This window comes from Rhipicephalus microplus, chromosome 5 (genome assembly GCF_043290135.1).
Source record: "Rhipicephalus microplus isolate Deutch F79 chromosome 5, USDA_Rmic, whole genome shotgun sequence".
NCBI classification, from domain to species: domain Eukaryota; kingdom Metazoa; phylum Arthropoda; class Arachnida; order Ixodida; family Ixodidae; genus Rhipicephalus; species Rhipicephalus microplus.
Window position 1 is genome coordinate 102,560,001 of NC_134704.1, and position 16,777 is coordinate 102,576,777.

General features: G+C 45.9%; 1 protein-coding gene across 9 annotated transcripts in view; it reads left to right on the top strand.

Annotated features, from left to right (window-relative positions):
- LOC119174291 (apoptotic signal-regulating kinase 1) overlaps window positions 1–16,777 on the top strand; it is a 145,263-nt gene that overhangs the window by 32,002 nt on the left and 96,484 nt on the right. For all 9 annotated transcript variants that reach the window (XM_037425136.2, XM_037425133.2, XM_075895828.1 and 6 more), the window contains exons 7-9: window positions 13,740–13,832; window positions 15,695–15,801; window positions 16,182–16,352. In XM_037425136.2, coding sequence (XP_037281033.2) covers window positions 13,740–13,832; window positions 15,695–15,801; window positions 16,182–16,352 — 371 coding nt within the window. The remainder of the gene's footprint in view (window positions 1–13,739; window positions 13,833–15,694; window positions 15,802–16,181; window positions 16,353–16,777) is intronic.

Consider the following 16,777-nt stretch of genomic DNA (forward strand, 5'->3'; position numbering starts at 1 on the left):
TTCAACCATGGTGTGTCTCCCTGGACGTATTACGGGGAAGCGGGGACACCCAGAGTTTTGTTCTCCAAAGTTCAGTAATACGCTCCGCGTGTTTAATTTCGAATTCGTACCGAATCAAGAGGCGGTCCGCTAGGTGCCGCCCAGGGGCCATGTGCGTAAGATGTGTATATTTATTTGTGAGGTGGGGTTCTTGGAGCTCTTGTATAGAGTTAAAGACTCCCAATGCAGAGAGTTTCTGATTTGAAGTACTGATGGCATACCTGCCAAGTATCCCGGATTGGCCAGGAGACTCCCTGATTTTGATCGTTTTTTTTTCCCCGGTTGTACGGTTGTCATGAAAATCTCTCGGAAATTGAAATTTCTGGGCCTGATCTGGCCACCCTACCCCATTTTATGATAAATGAGGCGTTCATGTAAACGTACAGTATAATCTCAGTGATGCGAAACCGCAGCAGATACAAATTCTTAAATTCCCCAGCCAAATTTTACTATGTTCATTGGGCCTCAATTTGAATGTTCTGAACACATTTTCTAATTGCGGCGGGTGATAAGAACTTTAGTATGGAAACCGTCAAACAAAGGTTGAGAGCAGCGTACTCGAAGCTTCGGAAGTACGCGTGCGACTGGTTGGTACACTACAGTGCGTAAGATTGTCGTTGCTACAACCGCTGAGGACGAAACCGCGGTCGCTCTTGACACGATCATGTATGGCGACGATGTAACTGAGAAAACCCCCAAAGTGCGCCTTCACCCTGTCAAAGCAACGCTGCTTTCCACAAACTCTGCGGACAAACCTGCGGCAGATGCTATCGTAGATGGCATAAAACGACTTAGTTTTGAAGGCGCATGCGCAGCCAAGCGCATGGGGATTGTAACCGTTTTGCGGCGACGCGATACCGCGGTTTCGGTGACGCGATAGCGATCTACGAGCTCCAAGGGCACACAGCGGTAGGTTAAAAGCAGTATAAATATGTAAAAAATTGAAAAAAGGTACAGTTTCACCGACAGGGCGAAGCAATAAATGCAACAGCAACAATTCGGAATGTAATGCTGAGAACAGCAAGCAAATCGAAACTTGCAGTGCGCTGCTCACACACAAATGACGCACGAGAACGATACTCGCAGGACGAGAGCGAACTAACAGCGTTTACCGCTCGACACGTAACGCGCTGTTTAAACAAAAACGATGCACGATAAGTAATCACAGGTACAGATGAGTACAAACTGACAAGTGTCCCAGTTGTTATACCTCGCTGTGTATGCAAAGCGCACTGTTTTCGCAAAAGGGGCCTGTGCAGAGACTGAAGAGATCTTTGTAGGCCCAGCAACTAATGCTTTGTTTCAGTGAAAGCCGAAGGCACACGATTCCCCCACCAAAGGATAAGCGCGCGTGCACAGGCATTCATTCATGGGGCAAAGTACACGTCAGAGATAAGCACGTGTCGGCGCATCTTGACGAGCTTGGCGCCAAGCATGGGCGGCTTTTTTCTTTGAGTGTTCATATATATATATATATATATATATATACGTATACATATACGGTGAAGGACGGCGGCGGTGGCGACGGCAAAAAAAAAAAAAATAGCCTGGACTGTCCATATAATTGCTACTGCTGTAAAAAGGGGCCAGACGCGTTTTGGCGTTCCTGTCAAAAGAATCTAGCAGTGAGCAAAGCTTTGGCCCGCACTTGTGCGGCAGCCAGCTGTGCTGTCCCATCCGTTCACGTGTGTCCCAGAAAGACACACACAAGTTGTTTTGTCTGAAATAGATTCTGCTAGTTGTGTTGATCCTTTGAGACTCTCACCTTGGTGAAAAACTCTACCCTCGTGTTTTCAGCCACTCCTAGCCACTATGAGACCGCAATGCTGATGTTAGCCCTTGCGATTGAGACCCCCTTTTGCCCCCTTTTGTTTTTGTTTTTGTTTTTTGTGATGTTTTTGTTTGTTTGTTTGTTTGTTCTTGGTTTGTTTGTTCTTGGTTGTTTGTTCTTAGGATGACGACGTGTTGAGCAGCCTCAAGTTACCGAGACCTTTCACGGGTACGTCTATAAAGACGTTGAGGACTGGTTAGCCCATCGTCATCCTACTTCAACTCTCCCTGTCACACCCCCCCTCAAATGATTCTATCTTGACTCAATAAAGTTGCTTACCTACTTGCCTACCCCTTGCGCTCGAGGTATGGGGAGAGACGATCTCTAACCATTATTTCCTGAGAAAATGAGAATGAAAAACTTTTACTGTTTGACTTACTCATAAGTCATAAAGCAGCTGACAAGAATCTGTATACCATCATTCTAGTGTGCTACTAGTGTGCAGCGTTATCGGCTCTGATCTCATTTGTGCTACAAGAATTGGCATTATAAGCATATAGCTCATTTGACTGGTTTTGTTTGTTTGTTTGTTTTTCAGTTGGTCATGCAAGCTAATTTAGTGAAATGTGAAAATGAACAGAATTGCATTTATCTCATACTGATTATCTATGCTTATTCAGGAACAGTTATATGGGATTGTCTTATAACAACTTCAAGTGCACTATTGCCTATCTCGAAGCGCTGTTCTCTTTCGAGGTGGTTGTACGTTACTTTCCTTTTCTGCAGATTATTTTAAGACCTACCTTTCTGTTTACCTCATCTAATTAAGTAATCATGAGTTTTTAGGACAGGTAATAAACCACGGAGCCGAACCACAAGATTGACGTAGCTAGAAGAATAAGGATGGGGTGGAGAACATTTCGCAAGCACTTTAAAATCATGACAGGTAGATTGCCACTATACCCCTCAAAAGGAAGTTGTGTAACAGCTGCATCTTGCCAGTACTTACCTACGGAGCAGGAACGAGAAGCTTACATAGTACGTTCCGCTTAAATTGAGGTCGACGCAGCAAGCGATGTAAAGGAAAATGGTAGGTGTAATCTGAAGAGACAAGAATAGAGCAGAGTGGATCAGGGAGCGAACCGGGGTTAAGGATATTATACTTGAAATCAAGAAAAAGAGATAAACATGGGCTGGGCAGCAGCGTGTAGACAGGGTAACCGCTGGTCATTAAGGGTAACAAAATGGATTTCCAGAGAAGGCAAGTGGTTTACAGGGAGACAGAAAGTTAGGTGGGCAGATGATATTAGGAAGTTTGCAGGTTTTAAATGGCAGCAGCAAGCACAGGACTGAGTTGACTGCAGATCATGGGAGAGGCCTTTGTCCTGCAGTGGACGAGGCAGGCTGATGATGATGATATGGGATTGTAGTTACTCCAAAATTGTGGCACTCAGCTTTCGCGCTTTGATTTGATTTCTGCCACAAATACAGTGGATGTTCGATTTCTCGGACACCCGGAATTCTGGACATGCCTGACTTCGTGGACTCATCTGTGGCACTGTCAAGTTCTCCATAGAATCAATATATTAAGAAGTCTGAAATTCCGGACGTTTATAACTTTTGCCATCCGGTGGCCGGCTTTTTTTAACCGCAGCCTCGTAGTCATTATCCATGCCGCCATTTTAGTGGTTTTTCAGACCCTCGAATTCATTTTGCTGTGGCTGTTGTAACTTCAAAACTGAAAATGCCGCAATCCAGCGCATGCCAATCTGTTGCCAGTCGTAGCCTCTGGCCATAGCTTAGGCCACATAATGCTGTGCAGCCTGTGCCCCGTCAATTGCAAAAGCTACGCTGTTGACCTTTGGTCTGCCGTAAGCATGCTTGCCGACTCGTGGAAGGTGGTTACCCAACAGACCTTCTGGAACTGTTTTCGCCACGCAAGATTTCATACTGGACGCCAAACAGCCGTCTCGCCTGGAGTGGACAGCGTGTCCGACGAACATCCACCCACGGACGTTGCCTTCGACGATCGGCACATTGCCGGTGTTTCTATTCCAGCCGGGATAACCTTTGAGGGCTTCGCTAACACTGACGAATACCTCGAGCTGTGTGCAGAATTGAATGATGATGAAATTATTCGTGAAGTTATGGACGATTCAAACTACTCCGACAATGAGATCAACGAGGCAGCGCCTGCACATCCAACGAGCTCGAAGTTTTAGCGAGCACTGACACTGTCATCGGTGTATAGCGACAGCATGACGTTAACTGAAATTGAGGCAGAAATCATCGCGGGCAAGTGGAACGCTGTGCAAACAAAAATAAGCAACTTTTCTTTTTGCGCCTAGGTGTTTAGAAATGCAATAGTGCCGGCCATATCGGATTTTTTTCTTTCTTTCTTTCGGCTCTTTTTCAGAGCCACCTTTACGACTCATTTGCTGAATTGCAATGAGAACGCTGTACTTCTGCTGCGAACCTCTCCGTCAGTGAAAAGTACCTATTAAAAAGTGCACTTTTGCTGGCATTCATTTTTCCCGACAGCCAGCTTTTCCAGATGTTTTGCAGTTCCTTGAGGGTCCGGGAAATCGTATGTCATCTGTTACTAGTATTTTAAATTATTGTATGACAAATTTAATATCTGCTCCTAAAAGAATAGCTTCTCTAAACTAGCTTTTATTTTTCTGTTCCAAAAACGCTTATGGCTGCAAAGCAGTACTTTTCCTGCTCCAAAGTATGCTACAAAAAGTAAAAAGGCACTTTCATCACTGCTTCTGCGCTGCAACCAATCCAAAGCTGAAGCTCAGTTCCTCAGTTTATTGAGTTCCACACATGCTGCGGCAGGGTGTGATCATGGGACAATGCCTTTTTTCGATGTCATATGCTTTTGGTACTTTTCGCGCTTGGCCAGTGTGGTCACTGGTCGAAGCGGCTGTTCGCCAGTGTTATCAACAATATCGGCCAGCTGCAACTTGCGAATAATAAGAATAGAATAGAAGAAGGCACAAGTCTTGCTCCACGACACCATGCCTTCATCTCGGCGGTGCCTGATTTTGACACGGCGGACAGCTTCTAATGTTAGCGTGTTAGTGTGGCTGTTGTTTCATCGTGCTTCTCAACATGGCGTTGCTATGCATGTGTAAGAATCGTGTCATGACACTGCTAGGATAGAAAAGGAAGCAGCAGACGCTTTTTGATTTCAGGAAATAAAAGTTCCTTTGTTTTGCTAGCTCAGGCCAGCTATATCTTTTGTGATTTCGCTACAACGAAATTCTCGCATCAACAAAATTTTTTCGGCACCTCGTTAGTTTCGTTGTAGCGGGGTTCGACTGTATATTGATGTATGCAACTTCCTTGCAGTGTTTTAATACTTCATGTAGTAAATACATGGAGTTTACATTGAGGGGTCTGTAAAAGTATGAATCAATGACAAAGATGCGCAAATGAGACAGCATTACATCATTAGCAGGACTGATTCTTGCTTCATAATATTTGGTGCAATGTGGTTATTAAGTCAGAGTCAATCTACTAGAAGAGCTGACATAAGGTGGTGGACCAGTCTAGAGGTAATTTGTTAGAGCACGAACAATTGCTACTTTCCTTACTTTATCTATGGATATTTAATGCCGTGCAGCAATTAGAATCTTGAAAATTCTGATGCATTTTCAGAACATAATCTAGGAGTGGGTACATAAACTAAAACAGATAAACATTTCAGACATATGGTATTGTGAGTTCATGGCAGGCAGCATCATGGTGTGCAGATAGACAGCAGCAGTGAAATAATAATGTCATTTTCATAACTTACTTAAGGGGGCAGACTGGTCTTAGACATTTTTTGTTTATTTCTTCAGTGATCTTGATAAAACTGCACAGGGTTATACAGCTTTTTCTGCTGATTTCAAATATGTAATTAGTTTTCCTGTAACTCACTTTGTTGCTGAGATAACTTAAGTTCACTCTCGATTGTTTGGGGCCACCATAGAAAAAAAAGTGCTTAATTAAAAGTGATATTTAGGATATGCCAGCATAGACTAATGACTATAGAGTGAAAGTATGGAAGAGGTTTTTGTTTTTAGACCTTTATTGGTTATTTTGCAGTAAAATGAACTATACATTTTCAAAAGCAGTTGGAATTGTGTTACTATTTTGATTAGTAATTAATTAAAAGGTCATGTGCTCCAAATTTTGCTCCCATACTTGCATTCTACACACATACAGGTTTCCACTGCAAATAGAAATATTGTTGTACCTGCCCTAGCTGCAGAGATATTGAGGCCTCAAAATTGAATAGTCACAAATTTACTTTTTTGAGAAAAATGGAAAAAACTGAAAACACACAGTTTCTTCAAAAAGCAACGATCATGGTGCGCATGTTTAGCAATCCTCACGAAGGCGCTCATAAATTGGTAGTAGAGCTTTAGACAAAGGTGCTGGCAAATTATAAAGAAGCCTCAAAGTCGCTTCCCCATTTTTTTTGCAGGTTCTGCATGTTAACAGCACCAAGAATCTGGACAGTTAAAATTACATTACAAAAAAATTACTACTTCTTGGTGCGTGAAAATTTGCAGAGAAATAGAAAAATACTTGCAGAAACCAAATATGTCAATTTTAAAAAATGAATATTTTTGTCACTTTTTGGTCCCAAAGAGCAGTCTGCCCCCTTAAAGGAAATATTGTTGCGGGGTTGGTGTTTTCGGTCCCTCGTCTTCCTTCACTGCATCTCTGTAACGATATTATTACGACGTGTATGTGCCGGATTGATAAGAGGGAATAGAAGTGTGGACTTGGGAAGAAGAAGATCTCTCGCTGGGATGGCGAGGCCGGTGCGGCCTCGCCATCCCAGCTTCCGTTCAATAAACCCCCGTACCCCTACTTCAGGCGTAACAGAGTGGTGGAAGGTGCTGGGTACAGTATACGTCGACGAACCACGGAGCCACAGCTGTTCGAACTTCGCCGGAGCCGTCGTATTGCCGGTCTGCCACCGACACCAACTGCCATGGCCGAGAGCGAAGGTCACACCTTCTCAACCACACAAAGGTCAGTGCCAGCTGCACCCCGATATCACTATATGGAACCCCGCCCGTTTGCGGGAAGAGCAGGAGAAGATGTGGATGCGTGGCTGACACAGTACAAAAGGGTGAGCCGGTACAACTGCTGGGATGCCACCGACCAACTGGGAAATGTCGCACTGTTTCTCACGGAAACAGCTCTGATGTGGTACGAAAACCACGAAGATTCCTTAACAACGTGGGATCGTTTCACTGAAGAGCTCAAGAAATGCTTCGGCGACTCTGATTCAAAAAAGAAGAGCGCGGAGCGCACGTTGGCTCAAAGAGCTCAGACTCCTGGAGAAACGTGTACCACCTATATCGAGGAGGTCCTGATGCTCTGCAAGATCATAGACCCGTACATGACTGAAGAGGACATGGTCGGCCACCTTCTGAAGGGTATAGCAGAGGACGTCTACAACTTTTTGATAGGCAGGGAAGACCTCACTTCCGTCTCCGCCGTCCAACGCCACTGCCGTACTTTTGAGAAGCTAAAGACCCGTCGTATTGCCCCGAAATTTGGTAGGCTGGCAAATGTAACAACGGTCGCCAGCGTCGACGTGAGCCCGCCCGCCGACCTTGCCGCTACTATCCGGACAATAGTGCGGGAAGAACTACAGCGACAAGACACACTGTTCCACGACACCATCCGTCATACGCCTACCTCTTCATCCTACTACCCGGCCCCGTCAGCTCCTCTGCCACCATCAGTATGTGTGACAGACGTTCGCGAAGCTAGGGCTTCGTGGCCACGCCGAGACTCATTCCCGTCTGACCAGCGGTATGACCAACGTCTTCGTCCCGGCCCCGCCCCACAGAGGCGCGCAGCTCCCGTTCAGCAATCTGCTCCACCCCGTTCGGTTAGGCGACCCTACACAGCCCAGCGCTCTCAGCAGTGGTTCGGCGAGCGACCCCTACCCATCTGCTACAACTGTGGCGTCGAAGGCCACATTGCCAGGTACTGTAACTACCGGCAGCCGCCGAGGTACGACTGCCCACCGAGATCCCACCTGTCCGACTTTGCACAAGCACCAACGTTCCCTGGAAGCGCATCTTACGAGACACCAAGGCCGCTGCGAAACCGTTCTCCAGCCTCTGACCGCAGTCTGACACCCCCGCCAGCCCCTCGCTCCAATCGGTCGCCGTCTCCTAGGCGCCGCTACCCTTCGCCGCCTCCGGAAAACTAGGCAGCGCGGCCGCTGGGGGTGAGGTCGCTGGTGATTCGCTGCAAGAAGAGATACCTCCACCGGTGCTTATGTTTAAAAACAAAGTGCAAGTTTTTGTTGATGGTGTACATACGATGGCTTTGGTGGACACTGGAGCCGCTGTGTCGATCATGAGTGCTGCGTTCAAAGCTCGTTTGGGAAGAAAGGTGACCTTTTTGTTGGAGAAAGCGATAACGTTCTGTGGCGTGGGCGGCAACTCGTTGTGTCCGATTGGTGTTTGTACCGCGGCAGTGTTACTGAGTGATCAAGTGTTTGTGACAGAATTCACGGTTCTTCCGCGGAGCACTCATGACATCATTCTAGGCATAGATTTCTTGCGAATGTGCGGAGCCACTGTAGACTGTCGAAATGGCGAAGTTATCATAAGTGACGCTGTTCCTCATGGACTTATCGAGAATTCGGGTACGGAAAGCGGTGCGCTCCGAGTCTATGAAGATACCGTTATCCCGGCCTTCTGTGCTATGCGCGTTCCAGTAGCTTCTTCGCATATTAACGACAATAAGACCAGTTTCGATGCGCTAGTGGAGCCTTTCCATCTAAGTTGTATAAAGAAGAACACGTTGGTACCCCACAGCATAGTTTCAGTGAGTGAAGGTCGTTCAGACCTTTGGACAACGAATTATTCAAACGAACCGGTGCTGCTACCAGGAGGACTTAAGCTAGCGTCGTTTAAAGAATACTCGCCAACAACAGTAGCTGTCCTCAGTGACGTTCGACGGGATGAACAAGTGACCGCCTGCTCAGACAGTTCGAAAGTTTTACCTATGGTTGATAAGGCGCTGACTGCCGACAAGCGCAGAATGCTTGTGGACGTTTTGTTAAAGTACTTGCAAGTTTTTGATTTCTCCCAGAGTGACCATACGCCTTCCATTCCTCCATTTCGTATACGCCATAGGATAAATACAGAAACAGCACAGCCAATCCGACAAAAACCGTACCGAGTATCGCCGTCCGAGCGCAAGATAATAGACAATCAAGTGCGTGAAATGCTCCAAAAGGGCATCATTCAAGAATCATCGAGCCCTTGGGCAGCTCCTGTGATCCTTGTGAAAAAGAAAGACGGTACCTGGAGATTTTGTGTCGACTATCGCCGTTTGAACTCCATCACGAAGAAAGATGTTTATCCTCTTCCACGAATTGATGACGCCTTGGACTGTCTCCATTCGGCGTCATACTTCTCGTCTATCGATTTACGTTCAGGCTACTGGCAGATTCCCATGCATCCAGCGGACAAGGAAAAGACTGCTTTCATAACTCCAGACGGACTTTATGAATTTAACGTGATGCCGTTTGGATTATGTAATGCTCCTGCCACATTCGAAAGGTTCATGGATACCATTCTGCGTGGCCTAAAATGGAACGTCTGTATGTGCTACCTAGATGACATCGTGATCTTTGGGCGCACATTTCGTGAGCACAACGAACGCGTGGACATTGTTCTGGAATGCATTAGAAACGCTGGCCTTGTACTTAATTCGAAGAAGTGTCATTTCGGCGAGCGACAAACCTTAGTACTTGGGCACCTTGTGAACAAAGATGGGATCAGGCCTGACCCGAGCAAGACAGCAGCTGTGAAAGCGTGCAAACCACCTCGCTCAACGAAAGAGCTTCGCAGCTTCCTAGGCCTGTGCTCGTACTTTCGCCGATTTATTCCTGCATTCGCCGACGTTGCCTTCCCCTTGACCAGTCTGCTACGTCAAGGTACTAGCTTTGAATGGACACATGACTGTGAGACGTCTTTCAACCAACTCAAGTTCTTACTCACATCGCAGCCCATTCTCCGGCACTTCGACCCTTCGGCGCCGACCGAAGTTCATACTGACGCCAGTGGCATTGGCATAGGTGCAGTTCTAGTACAACGACACAGTGGAAAGGAACATGTCATTGCGTATGCCAGCAGAACTTTGAGTAAACCAGAACGGAATTACACAGTGACTGAGCAAGAATGTTTGGCACTCGTCTTCGCTGTACAGCGATTCCGTTCATACCTGTACGGTCGTCCCTTTCAAGTGGTCACAGACCATCATTCCTTGTGCTGGCTTGTAAGCCTCCGAGACCCATCTGGCCGCCTGGCACGCTGGGCCCTCCGCTTGCAAGAGTATGACTTCACGGTGTCATACAAGAGTGGCAGGAAGCACGCTGACGCTGACTGCCTTTCGCGGATGCCGCTTACTACAACACTTTGCGATGCCGACAATTTCGATCACCTAATTGCGTCAGTGACTCCAGTATTCCCGGACAAGACCACCTTTGAAAATGAACAGCGGAAGGATGTCAGCTTGGAGCCATTATTTGCTGAAGCACGAGCGTCCACTTTGGCCGGACGCTTTTGCGTTCGTGAAGGATTACTTTACAAGAGGACCTTCTCGGCCACGGGTTCCCGCTTCTTGCTGGTCGTGCCACACACACTCCGTTCCTCCATTCTGCGCGCCATGCACGACGACGCAACTTCGGGTCACCTGGGAATGACGCGAACACTCCTTCGTACACAGGAGCGATTTTACTGGCCACGCATGCGCCAGTCAGTTGAGCAGTACGTGGCCAGTTGCACTCAATGCCAGACGCACAAATCAGTCACGACTGCTCCGGCTGGACTTCTACAGCCTGTGACGCCTCCCAGCACTCCCTTTGAGCAAGTTGGCATTGACCTCGTGGGCCCTTTTCCACGCTCGGCAAAAGGCAACCGTTGGATTGTAGTGTGCGCCGATTACCTGACCCGCTACTGCGAAACGGCCGCCCTGCCATCTGCGACTGCTGGCGAAGTATCCTCCTTTCTCCTGCACTCTATCATACTGCGCCACGGACCTCCTCGCGTCATAATAAGCGACCGCGGCCGTCAGTTTACGGCAGACGTTGTTGAGGAACTGCTCCGTATGTGTGGCTCGGAACTTCGTCATTCGACACCTTACCATCCACAGACGAATGGCCTTACTGAACGAACGAACCGGACACTGGTGAATATGCTTTCAATGTACGTGGCGTCCAATCACAAGAACTGGGACGACGTCTTACCGTTCATCACGTATGCCTTCAACACTGCCCAACACGAAACCACCGGCCACAGCCCTTTCTTCCTTCTTTACGTTCGACCCCCTCGTTATACCCTGGACACTATCTTTTCGTTTTATGACAATGACGATCCTTCATTAGCTGAAACACTATGCCTTGCAGAAGAAACTCGGCGTCTTGCCCGCCTGCGTACTATAGCATCGCAAGACCGCTCAAAGCTCCGCTACGACAGCAAGCACCGCCACGTCACATATGAACCGGGAGACCTTGTAATGGTGTGGAAGCCTATCCGCAAGCGTGGCTTGTCCACAAAACTTCTCGCCCACTACACTGGCCCATTCGTTGTCCTTGAGCGCCTCAGTGCAGTAGATTATAAAATAGCACGACTGACAGCTAGTGGGAGACGATCAACCAAGACCGAGGTTACCCATGTGGCTCGCCTCAAAGCTTTTAGACTGCGGGACGATGCATGAAACGCGCGGTGCGCTTCGTCTGCGAAGGGGGAAATATTACGACGTGTATGTGCCGGATTGATAAGAGGGAATAGAAGTGTGGACTTGGGAAGAAGAAGATCTCTCGCCAGTTTTATCCGGTGCGGCCTCGCCATCCCAGCTTCCGTTCAATAAACCCCCGTACCCCTACTTCAGGCGTAACAATATTATCCTTTGCGGTTCGTTGTCGGGCAGCGCTCGACAAGTTAGCACGGCCGAAGTGATCCACTGTCCAACACCGCCCAACAAAGGTGTTCGTGGTTTAAATTACGCGGTTTTCTCACTGGAAGTTGCGTTGATTCCTTTAAATACATGAAGCGCCATCTCTTGAGAAATTAGTAAGCTTCGTTTGTTGAGGTTTACTTTTTTCTCACTGGGGTGCAGCACTATGTTCAGCACGAAGCCTAGAACATACCCCTTCGCACGCTGTTCGCTGAGAAGCCTGGTCGCGTTTTCACCGCGTACATTTTACAGTGTTTAGTGAAGGCAGGTATCACTTTAGCGAGGAAGAGAATAGCGTGCCTCCACTAGACAGTGATGACAGTGATTCGACTGAAGCAAGTAACGAAGACGATGGTGATGGCAGTGGAGACTACACATAAAATATGGTGGGTGCAGTTGACCATGCAAATCATTACTGTGCGTGCTGCACATTTTGTCGCGAGACGATGTTAAGGTGGAAAAAGCTTTTTTTTTTATCTTCAGAAAGTTTTTATAGTTAATAGCTTGATTTAAAAGTGCACATGACTGCAGAATCATGAGCAGAACAAACAGTGACACCTGCAGTACTGCCGCAACCTCATCCAACAGCTTGTAGGCGACATGAGGGCTGGAAGCTGAAAGTGGGCCTTGTCTGCAAAGAAAGAGCAGGAAGAAGTGCTAGATGGAAGGAGCCATCTCATCTTTAAGCTGCCAGGTTGAAGCAGCAAGGACTGCGCCATTGGTAGCAATCGACAAACAAAAGGAGGCAGGAGGGAAACTGTTTTTCTGCAAAACCTGCAGTAACAACCCTGGCCTGCACCCAGGAGAATGCTTTGAACGGTATCATACACTGCCCAAATAGCACTAAAGGGGTTGCCTGCAGAGTGCGCGAAAAATTAATATCCTCCGAGTTTTTCTTCCACTCTTTGTGTTTTTCTTCGCTGTGTCAGAAACTGGCGAAATAGTTTCAGACCAGTAGGAATAATTTTTGAGCTTCAATGGGTTAAGTCAGCATTAATTGCTGAAATAGTGGTCCAGAAACCTTGTAGTGCTACTTTCATGCCTAGGAAATGCATACTTTGAAATGAAAATCTTATTTCAGGGGTCCGCATGGCATTAGCACACTTGAAATCACTTGCCTGAAAACTTGCCTGTTGATGTAGCCTTGCCTTGCCCAATGTTGCCCGTCTTAACTGTGTGGTCACCAACATACGTCAAGGATTGCAGGAATGCATGGTTACTGGACGATGGTATTGACATCTTGTAACGCTTTGTGCAGTCATAGACAGATTTTATTTGCCTTGCGTTTTTTTTTTTTTTAGGGGGAAAAAATCATTAAAAAGGGAGCTCATCATTATTATGCTGCTGCAAGGCGTTTGCACCAGAAGTAAGCGGTTCCTTTTTCCATGAATCAATCATAAATGGGCAGGCAGCATCTTATTATATGTAGTAATGCACAGAAGGTTTTTTTTTTATTGCAAATGGTTTGATTACTAGTGGGTAATTGTATTTGGGACTTCTGATGTCATTTGGATCATTTCAAACTGTCCCACGCGTGATGTGTATGGTGTCGTACATTTACCTTAATTTCCTGATAAGTAGAGCAATGTTACTGATAAATAATTACGTTTTAGACGTTCCCAAACATTGGTCTTTCAGTTTGACGTACATTGTTATTTTTCTTTAGTGTCCTTTTATTAGGCGCCTAGAAGGAATGTTTGATAAACTGGCATAGGCTGAAACAGAGCTAATCTAACTCCAACGAACATGACTGATTTACGTAAGTGCTACTTGGTGCAGAAGATGGTGTGGAAAACTCAGATTGTGGGAAGAGGAGATGAATGGAATATAAGTTGCGGGTTGGGAGTGTCTGTTCACCTAATCAGTCTTGTATATGGAAGTGACACGGTTGCACAGGCTGCTCTGTTTCTCACCTTCTCACCCCTTCTGACAGGTGGTACGAAGCTTCAGGAAGCGGCTGGACGACCCTCACATCATATCCGGGGATGTTGTGCTGAGCATGCTCCTTTCCTTGAGAGACATTCAGGTTCGTTTCTGATTTCGCTTGACCTCAGGAGACTAGTGAAAGATAGACTTGCAGAACTAACATTGTATTCGCACTCAAACCACTACATAATTTTCACTCCTTTGTTTGATTTGAAATAAATGTTTCTGACAACGAAATATTGGTTATAACGAAGTAAATTTAGAATAGTCTTGCAATATATATAATGTTATGAATATACTCTTATAACCAATCTTCAGATATATCGAACCTATTTTCATGTAAGATACGATTTCGTTATAATGAGGTATGAGTGTATTAGCTTTACACTACTAACGGAATGAAAGCTCTTTTAAAATTAAGTTTAACTGGTGAAGTTAGATATTCCTCTTACAAACAACACAAATTGAAATGATAGGGAAGCTCCGGGAACAATAGAGGATTGCAGTAGGCGTGAGAAGTTATCAAGCAGGGATACCGTATTTACTTGATTGTAACGGGAGGAGTGACTTTTCACTGCGCTCAGGAAAAAATGGAAATTCGGTCGACATTAGGTAGCAAAAATCTGGCAAAACTCTCTTAACATTCGAATAAATATGGTATTCTCTGCAGCCAATCTTTTAACGAGTAAGCTCAGATGTAATACAAGTACCCTTGTCTAAATCTTTGTTTTAGAGGCATTCATTGCTTGGTGACATTTCTTTTCCTTGTAGTGTTAGCTTTCCGTGTCTTGTATCTATACTCTGTCATAAGTTGTTCAGCAGTGAGTTGTGCCGATCATGTTGTGCTACCCTGTAATTTTATTGTGAAAGCAGTTATATGAACTCTCAGCTGGTTTTTGTCATTAACGTCGCCGTGTCCGTCATGTTCCGCTTATGCATATGTGAATGCATGAACACCAAAGAGACAAATGCTTCAGAAAAATACTTTACGAGGTGTGTGTTGGGGGATATGAACCTTCGGCCCCTCACTCCACAGTGTGCGGCATTAGACAGCTCGACCACGAAGCATACGCCCTTCAGCATGCTGACAGCAAGCTATTTATGTACACCGTTTCCCGGTGTCGAGACGCACAGCTTGTAGGTATTTTAGCGTGTTCTCTGCATCGCCGGCGAGATGGCGTGAAGTACGCGCTTTGAAGGTTGTCACCTTGTTCGTTGCGATGCGCATGCTCCTCCCACCTGTACTTTGCCCAACAGTGCGTGGTCACTCATATGTGCATGCTTGTCTCATGATGTGAGAAGTGGACTTGCCTTATGCTTTCCATGCAAAGTTTGTGCTGAAAGCTACAGAGCACACAAAGGTCACTTCTCTCTATGTAGTGGTTACATCGCAGAAAGAGCGCTGCTATTTTTTTTTTTAACATTGTGACTCAGAACTGTGTAATATTTTGTTTGTATGTGGGTAATACATGTGAATCAATAGCCTAATGTTGTGCATGAAGTGAAGCAATTCTTTGTGGAATCTGTTTCCATGAGTCCAGTGGTCATAGCTTGTTGCATCACTGTTGCAAAGGTTGACTTGCGAAAGGTGGCAGGAGCATTTCAGTTGTAACACTTCGCATGTCCATATAAGATGGTGTGCATCTGTCTGTATCTCTAGAATGGAACAGTATGGTCATGTCACATACTGTGCTGCTCAAACACAGCTAAATAACAGCTGCAACATTAGTTTGCGCTCGTCCTGTGTGTGTTCTGTTCGTGTGTCTTTTGTGCTTGAGCAGTGCGCTGCAAGTTTCAAGCTGCTTGCTGTGCTTCGCCTGGCATTTCAGTTTGTTGCTCTCACATTCATGGCTACGCTTTTGCAAAGGAACTGCGACTTTTTTGACGAATGTAGAAAAGCAAGGGTTCTGGCCAACTCAGTGCCTGACTTATAATTATTTTTTTTTTCATTCCTTGTTCTAGGACTACGATGCGATGGTAAAGCTGGTGGATGACCTAAAGGCAGTGCCAAACTTGAAGTTCTTGTCATCAGCAGCCATCCAGCACGCATACGCATTTGCATTAAATAGGTATGTATAAGCAGTCGTTCTGTCTTGCAGAAAAATTTCTTTGCTTTAAGATAGTTCGTTAACCTAAAGTATTTCTTGCGCTGTACTATACACAATCTAGTATCCCCAGGAAATTTATAATTGCTAATTATTAATTAGCTAATTCACTTCCACGATGAGTTATGTGTTGAGAGTACAGTATTAAACTGCAACATAACGAAACCTGGCTAGATTAGGAAACTATATTCAAAAACCCTTCAATTTACTGAGAGCTAAACAAGGGTTTGCAAAACACAAGTACAAAATCAATTGTACTAAAGCCAGTTGCTCCATTTAAATTGTAGTGTGCCATTTAAGAGACTTCAGTTTACTAAGGGTCTACTTTGTGTGCCTTCTTCCAGGCGTAACCGGCCTGGTGATCGCGAGCTTGCCTTGGAGGTGATTAAGTCTGCACTGCAAAAGAAGGAAAATCACGTGCCGGACATCCTGTGCTTATGCGGGCGCATCTACAAGGACAAGTTTGTCGAGTCGGACTACGCGGACCAGGAGAGCCTGAAAAATGCCATTCACTGGTGGGTCACGCGCATTCACAAAAGTCTGACGAAACTGAAGCAAATCCAAGATGCCTGATTTGCACTGCAACGCCGTTTTGTGGAGTCCAATTTGTTGCTTTCTCTCTCTCTCTCTCACTGCTAGATTACGTGGGAGACACCAGCACCACTTAGCTGATTGCTGGAATTTAAGTGATCATCAAAGATGCTACTGAAGTGTTAAAGGCAGACAAAGGGTCTTGGGCAGACGAGATGAATAATCATATAACGTTCTCCCAGTCTGCTTCACCTTTTTGCATTTTCTACTGCTCCTTTTGCGCTTTGGCGCTTTCATGTAACTCTGTAGACCTATTCCATGTTAATAAACGAAGTTTGGAGCCGTCAAGAAATTGAGGCGCTTGTAGGGGTGTCACAGCGCGTAGGCTTGGCCCAGCTCAAAGCTTGCG